Source organism: Fukomys damarensis, unplaced genomic scaffold (genome assembly GCF_012274545.1).
Source record: "Fukomys damarensis isolate Sample0158 unplaced genomic scaffold, DMR_v1.0_HiC HiC_scaffold_39, whole genome shotgun sequence".
NCBI classification, from domain to species: Eukaryota; Metazoa; Chordata; class Mammalia; order Rodentia; family Bathyergidae; genus Fukomys; species Fukomys damarensis.
In genome coordinates, this window is record NW_022900951.1 from 106,246,182 (window position 1) to 106,253,821 (window position 7,640).

Genomic DNA, 7,640 nt, shown 5'->3' on the forward strand with positions numbered 1-7,640 from the left:
TTTTTTTTTTTTTTTTTTTTTTTTTTGCGTATGGAAAAAATTTAAAGATCCACATCTGATAGAGAGGACGACAGACATTTAGGTGGAATTGTCTGGCAGCTTACTAGACAAGCCCAGGGTTTAGGAGGAAAACAGGGCTGAAGCTGCAGACTTAAGACTCATCCAGAAGAGCCAGCCGGTGAGAAAGATGAGACGCTTGGGAAACGCCCATGTCTCAAGTGGCGGACAGGGGCCAGCCCAGGTGCGAGAAAGGATGAGGAGGAGGAGTGCCCAGCTAGCGCAGGCTCACAGACTGTTGAGGAGACATGTGGCTTCTCCGTGAGGATTCTGATGTCCTTGGAATGACAGATGTCTGTGGAGTTGGAGGTAACCAGATTTCAGACGGGCAGGGCCACTCCCAAACCATGCCATGCCTTTGTGTGGTTTTCTTTTTTTAAAAAAGGATCCTTTCTCAAGATGCTTACTTTCAACCATCAGAAAATTGTCACAATAAGCCGATTTTATTAGAAAAGGCACTTTGATGCCAACTGCTGGGAACTGTTGTAAATACACCTGCATGGCCATATATGGTCCCTCCACCAGGAAAGGAGAAGGAAGAGAGTGAGGGAGAATGATGCCCACAAGAGGAGAAAAGGGCAGCCAGGGGAGGTAGTCAGGCCAAGCGGGTGGTTTTGTGCCAGCAACAAAGCAAAGGTCCTGAGGCACTGATTCACATTAACCAAATTCACCAGAGAGTAAGGTTGCTCGCAAGCCCAATGTTTCTCAGCTTTGCCCCCAGAATTGGTAGGAGAGGGGCAAGTAGATTCAGTGGGAGAGCAGGGAGGGGATGCAGTCCCTCAGCTGAGGGGCTGACTTGGAGAGAAAACAGGCTGACCCTTCCTCAGAAAACGGAGAGGGAAGGGAGGAGCCGTGTGGAGATGGAGTGATGCTCTGGGAACTCCTGTCAGCTGGCTCCTGCCTACTTGGTGAAGAAGAAATGGGGATTAGGAGTGAGAATTGGAAACAAGGAGCACCTAGCACACCTCGGAGGTGAGAAGGCAGGCTGGACAGCAGGGACGAGGTGCCAGACCCCACCTGGGTCACTGACCACTGCCCCCAGCAACACCTGGCAGCTGGAAACTCTCAGGGGAGAAGTAATGACCAGGTGACCCAGGGCATTAGGGGCATGCAGGGCAGTATGCCAGCTGAGACTGTTGCCTGGCATGGGACTGCTGTTGCATAAACAGCTGAAGACCCAGGCACAGGTATTTAATAGTAACTCAGCCCTGACTGGGGCTGACTAGAGGGGTGCTCTGCTCTGACTGCTCCAGCAAAGCACCCTAGGGTGGCCAAGGTCCCAGCCTACTGGCATGGGGACAGTGGCGAGCGATGAGGCAAACTCCAGGAAGAGCACAGTGGTCTAGCCTGTGGGGCTCGCTCTTGGGGCTGAGTTCTCTTCTCTCCCTTCCCTTTGTGGCTTTACCCCACTTAGCCTTATTGTTCCCCAACAGGTGCACCCATTGAAGCTGTCCTACCTGGACCTGTTCCAGCTTGGTGACATCTCTAGATTTGGGGATCCAGTCTGTACCCCATAGTCTCAGAGCAATTGAATCTTGGGCATCAGAGGATGTATTCCCTTAAAAAAGATCCCCATCTCTGTGGCTGACTCACAGAAGGACATGCACACATCCTTGAAGAGAAGACCACATAGCTACACCCCAGTCCTCCCCGCAAAAGGAAAGACAGAGACCCACAAGTACACACACAGATACACACAGAGATATTCACATATGGGATAGTAAATTCCCTATACGGGGAACGTAGATGGCGAGATGCAGCCAGGCCCGACTCTTCACAAAGTTCCTGTGCCAGCCCCGGCCACAAGCTTCTCCCTGGCTCCAGTTTTCCCTCCATCACTAAGCCAGCCCATTGTCCTGCTGAGAGCACATCCTCTCATGCTCTGGCAAGCCATGGTCTGATGCCAGCGATGCTCAAACAGGACAGAGCTCGCCATGGTGGTGCCAGGCAGGCCTGGAGGACTGAGGATCAGGTGTATCGAATCCCATGGAAACGTAAGGGCAGGTACGCTACATAAGTCAGTCCATGTAAAACTGCTGCTCAGCTTCGCCTCCTCGGTCATACTTCTGACCTCCTTCGTTTATATGTCATGGGGCTCCATCTTAATGAGGGAAGTGGGATTGAATGGAGAGAAGGGGGCTGGGGTTGGGGATCTGGTCAGCACGCTCCCAGATGAGGTCACACTAGGCTCAGCTATTAACAGGGACCCTGAGCCTGAGGAGAGCTCAAGTTCAGCCACTGGGGTCAGCCCAACAGTGGGGCGGCTGGGGGGAGAGAAAGTCTGGTTTCCCATAAGGTTTGGAGTGTGGGAACCCCTTGAAACTACTTGGGTTGGAAGTGGCTGAAGATGAGCCTGATCTCTCAGGAGCTCCCTCAGGGTCTCTTCAGGAACCAGCAGCCCCTCCATGGGGGCCCCAGTCACCATGCCCTGCACATATGAGGAGGGCCTCAGCGGCCCCTCCTTGACCCCAGGGGCTGCTGCGGTGGCGGAAGTTCTGATGAAGGCAGCAATAACAGTCCCAGGGGGCTGAGAGCTGGGCCCTGCTGGTCCAGCAGCCGTGACAGAGGGTGGAGCTGGGTTGGTTGGACGGTTGGCCCCAGCCAGAAGCTGGGGGAGGCCACTAAGAATCAGTGGGGCCCCTGGTGCTGCCACCTGGTTCTCTTGAAAAGTAGTATTCAGGGGGAAGGAGGCCTGCAGAGTGAAGGTGTCCTTGAAGGTTGCCGACGCGGGCGGGACGCTCTGGAGAACGAGCTGAGTAGAAGCAGTAGTACTGGCGGGAGGCCCGTTGGTCAGCACTGTAGTCAGCGGGATGGTCTGCAGGGTCACGGCCGAGCCCGACCCCATGGAGGCCACTCCTAGGTGGATGTTGCTGGGTACTGAAGAAGGACTGAAACGAGACAGAAAAAGAGTTGGTTAAAGCTGGAGGGGCCTCCCAACCAGCCGAGGAGGATGGTATAACGGAGAGCATTGCAGGTGTTCTGTCTGTTGTTGCTCTAGCTAGCATTTACCCAGTACTTAGTATAGGTCAGTGGTCATTCCAAGTGATTCATTCACATGCCGCATTTTGCTCAAGCCTCAAAACAGTGCATGAGCCAAATAACAATCATTTCATATTACAACTTGAGGAAACTGAGTCACAGACCAGTTACATAACTTATCCCAAGACCACACCGCTGGTAAGCCTAGACTAGAGAGCAGGGACTTGGATCTATACTCAAGAGCTCATCCTTCCCCTCTACTGCTTCCCTCTCAGAAAAGCATCCTGGTGAGCCACATCAGTGCAGCAAGAGAAGCAGACAAAGCCTAACCTCTTCAGGGAAAACTTGGGGCCCTGAGCAAGGAAAAGAAGTAGAGAGGTAGGAAAAAAAAAAAAAAAAGGGAAACTCATCAGTGCAGCAAGAGAAGCAGACAAAGCCTAACCTCTTCAGGGAAAACTTGGGGCCCTGAGCAAGGAAAAGAAGTAGAGAGGTAGGAAAAAAAAAAAAAAAGAAGTGGAACTAGTGAGAGTTTTGGAGGAGGGCTGGAGGGCAGAGTGGGCATGTCTACTGGGTTCTCTTGTAGAGTGGAGATGACTGGGCAGGTGGCTCCTTGAGGCATACTCTGGAGTAGCAGAATCAGCCCCAGCTGGCAACAGAAGCCCTCCCTCCAGTCAAACGCTAGCATTGGAGTGACTTGGTGTGTGGCCTTAGGCATGTCACATTTCCTCTGTTGTCCACAAGTGTCCTGCTGGCTTCCCAGGGGTTGTGTAAGGATCCTACAAGACTAGAGACACAGCAGAACTTTGCAAAAAGTTGGAGACAGCCCTGACACAAGGGGCTGTGGAAAGGTTGATGGTTGCTTTGGCACCCTTACCTCACGGCCTTGGCGAGCTTGGCCTGGCTCTCTGCTGGACAGACAAGCATGGTGGAGGTAGTGGGGGTCTCCTCATTCAGAGACAGTCCCAATTCCAGACTCGAAGACGGCTGTAGACCAATGTGCTGCATCTTTGGCTTCTCCCAGGAAGGGCCACCCTTGCCCTGGGGGGCAGCCCTGGATGACACCCTGGAGCTGGCTCTTCGGGTGCTCGTGGAGGACGTGGAGGCCTGAGGGGGTGCTGCTGGGGCTTCACTTTTCTCGTCCTCATCTTCAATCACAACCAAGTCCTTGGGCATCTCCTTAAACTGGTACACCAGCCTCTGCCCCTCCACTTTGGCCAGGATGCCTCGCTGGTAGTAGTACCTGGGTGACAAGGGGTGGGGAGTGGGAGTTAGCCAGAGACTGAGCAAGGGGCCTGCCCTTCTCCATCTCCCCTACACACTACCCTTCAGGGCAGGGCAAGCCTGGGGCCACAGGAAGGGGCATGGTCAACTCCTAGGCGCAGAAGGCCCAGTTTTTCCCCTGTAGGCTCAAAGGATATATGTAAAGGGTTTTGTGGTTCCAACCCATCTTGCTTTGGGGCTGAGGATGGGGAGTGCATAAAGGATGGAAGTAGGAGTGAAGGAATGGATGTCAGGGTTCCACAGGCCCCCAGCCTGAGAATCCAACTTTGGGGCAACTCAAAGCCATCTCCCTGGATCTCTGGCTTGCAAAGTGAAGAAAAGCCTTCTTGGAGACAGAAGAGGGAGGGCTGAAAAATGCTCCTCCAGGCAGGAGATGCAAGAGGAAGGAGATTTTGCCTCCCAGAGTGGAAGAGGGGGTGGGGCAAGCTAATGGGCGGGCTAGGAGACCCACTTCCTTAAAGGACCCAGCAGGCCTCAGTTAAAGTGAGAGAGACTCCTTGGACTTAGAAAGAGCTTTATGACGCGTCCAGGACAGGGATTCCATGTCTGTGCAGCTCCTACCTTAGTGCCCGCCCCATCGTCTCATAGTTCATGTCAGGCTTGTTTTTCTGCTTTCCCCACAGCTTGGACACAGCTTTGGAGTCCACCAGCTTGAAGATGCCTTTCTCTCGCTGGGTCCACTTGATGTACTTGGGACAAGTGTTTCGGTCTTGCAGGAGTGCCAAGAGGAACTCCCACAGGTAGATTGTGCTGCCTGCAGAGCAGGGGGCAGTGAGTGGTGGCTCGGGGACCCTAACAGTAGGCTAGGGGCCACCCCTTCCACCTCTCCCAACTCCCAGCCACACCTTTGCCATCCTTCGACTTCTTCCGGATGGGGATGCTAGGGTCAGTGACAGGTGATGTGCTTCGGTTGCCCTTTGTCTTCCGGACTGTGATGGGAAGGTAAGAGAGCATGCTGAGCTGAGGCCGTGGTGAGCTGGCCACACTGGGTGTGACAGGACAGGCTGAGAGGGGCCAGGTCAATCGTTTGCCACAGCCACCGGCATCTGCACCTTCATGCTAAGGCCTGAGAGGCAGCTCCACAGCAAGGCCACCATGTGGGGAAATGTAATGCTTGCAAACAAAGCACCTTTCAAAGAGCAGAATGTGCCTGCCCTCGTTTGGGAAATGAGAGGCAGCCCAAGTGCCACGGCTGTGGAGGCCAGTGTAGTGGCCACGCTGTTGAGGCAGTATCAGCCAGCCACCCCCTGAGTAAATCAATAACGCTGAGGCTTGGGAAAGCCCAAAGTCCTCTCTCAAATACACTCTCTGCTTCATAAGCTCTGCTAAGGGAGATAAGCATGAGGCATGAGTCATTTTGAATGGATAGAGGCCCCCAGAGGTCCAGGGACTGGCCAGGGGTCCAGACCTGGTGTCCAAACTCTTGACCTGAGATTCATCCCTTGGGGATTACTGATATTTCTGGCAGTGTCCACGTGTGCTGGGCAGAAAGGAGCCTCATAGAGAACAGCAGGTGAAGGCCAGGCTTACAGAAGGGGGCTTTCTAGTCCATCCCTGCCAGCCCAGAGAGGTCCCCTCCATGTGTCTGTGAGCCTCAGCGTGCTCAGCCCTTGGGGTCTTCCTAGTCCACCACTGCCCACTCCCCTGAACACACACTTGCCCCCTCCTTACTTCTCTTCTTTGATTTTCCAGTCTTCTTGGCATTTTCCTCTCTTGGGACCCTCTCCTCCAGAGATGGCTCTTCCTGTGCACCAGCGTCACCTGCGCCATTCTGGGCATCGGTCTCAGAGGTAGGAAACAGGTAGTTGGGCAGAGTCACGGCTGGAGCGGAGTCTGACTCCGGAAGCATTTCGGAGGTGCTGACTGCAGGAAGAGAGGCATGCAGTGGGCGGGCCTGGAGAATGGGGGGCACCTGGGGAGGGCAGGGCTTGCTGCTCCCCGTAGCCTGTACACAGGATACACCTGAAAACACCTCAGGGGGGCTTGCGCCAGGGAGGGAGGAAACATCTGCAGAGCTGTGGGCAAGGACTGGCCCTAATCACAGCTGTCACCTTTACAGCCCACAGCTGGGAGTGGGGAAGTCTGAGTCCAGGTTAAAGGGCCACCTTGATTTAGTCATTCCCTCCTCGTTTGACAATTCAAAAGGCCTTTAGAAAGCATTTAGCACAATTCCTCTGCTTTCCACTTGAGGCAGCTGAGACAGAACCAGAGACCGGCAAATCACACAGAAAGCCAGGGCCTGGTACTTGTAGGCACTCAGTAAATATTTGTTGAGTCCTGGATGAATATTAGTGAGAGATGAGGTGAGAAATCTCTTACCTTTCAGCGTAGGGCTTTTCTTTCCCTCACTATATCACAGCACCCCCTTGGGCAAGTGCAGTTTCAGGGGGACCCTTTTGCCACGTTAGGACATCTGCCTGCGAGGGCACCGGGAGGAGGGGAGTATTGGGCGTCTTCTGGGGAAACAGGGAGCCAGGGACATCAGCAGACACATGAGCCCTTTTGGGGTTGCCCTCCAAGATCAGGGAAGGGGTGAAGGCATTCCAAGCCTGGGGTATTTCTAAGTAAGTCACGGTGGGTGGAGGGAGGCTGAAAAAAGTCCCTGGTCCACAATTCTATTGCTCAGCCTTAAAAAGGAAGGACACTGTGACACATGCTACACATGGATGGGCTTTGAAAACATTATGCTAAGTGAAATAAATCTGCCACAAAAAGCTCAATAGGGTATGATGCCTCTTACATGGGTACCCAGAATAGTCAAGCACATAGATAGAGACCAAGGTAGGAGGGCAGCTGCTGGGGCTGGGGCACGGGGTGTGACAGATTAATGGGGACAGTTCTGGAGTTCCAGGATCAGAGAAGTTCTGAGATGATGGTGCGGCTGCTCAACAGTGCAAAGGTATTTCACACTGCTGAACTACACACTTTAAATTGACTAAGAGGGTACATGTTACGGGCTAGTACCACAATTTAAAAATTGGAGATAAGACACAAGAATTACCTTGGCCATCTTTTCCTTGTCTCTGGTGCCTGGTGCCTTCCTGCCCCTCCCTGCCAGTCCTAGCCCGAGTCTGTTCACAAGTATATTGGTAGATGCAGTTACCTAGCCCACCTGAAAATCCAGTATACAGATGTGTCTTTTTTTTTCCTAGTACTGGGGATTGACAAGTTTATAGTGGCACAGTTTGTAATAGCTAAGTCTTAGACACAGCCCAAATGCCCATCCACCAATGAATGGATAAAGGAGATGTGGAGTTTTTTTTTAATACAATGGAATACTGCTCTACTCTGCCATAAAGAATAAGCTTTAAACTTTTTTTTTT

General features: G+C 53.0%; 1 protein-coding gene across 3 annotated transcripts in view; it reads right to left on the reverse strand.

The window, feature by feature from the left end:
- Window positions 1-481: 481 nt before the first annotated feature.
- Window positions 482-7,640, reverse strand: part of Elf4 (E74 like ETS transcription factor 4) — a 42,068-nt gene continuing 34,909 nt past the window's right edge. For all 3 annotated transcript variants that reach the window (XM_010608002.1, XM_010608001.1, XM_010608003.1), the window contains 5 exons: window positions 5,989-6,180; window positions 5,163-5,246; window positions 4,879-5,071; window positions 3,911-4,276; window positions 482-2,945 (listed from right to left, as the gene is read on the reverse strand). In XM_010608002.1, coding sequence (XP_010606304.1) covers window positions 2,138-2,945; window positions 3,911-4,276; window positions 4,879-5,071; window positions 5,163-5,246; window positions 5,989-6,180 — 1,643 coding nt within the window. In that variant the 3' untranslated portion in view covers window positions 482-2,137. The remainder of the gene's footprint in view (window positions 2,946-3,910; window positions 4,277-4,878; window positions 5,072-5,162; window positions 5,247-5,988; window positions 6,181-7,640) is intronic.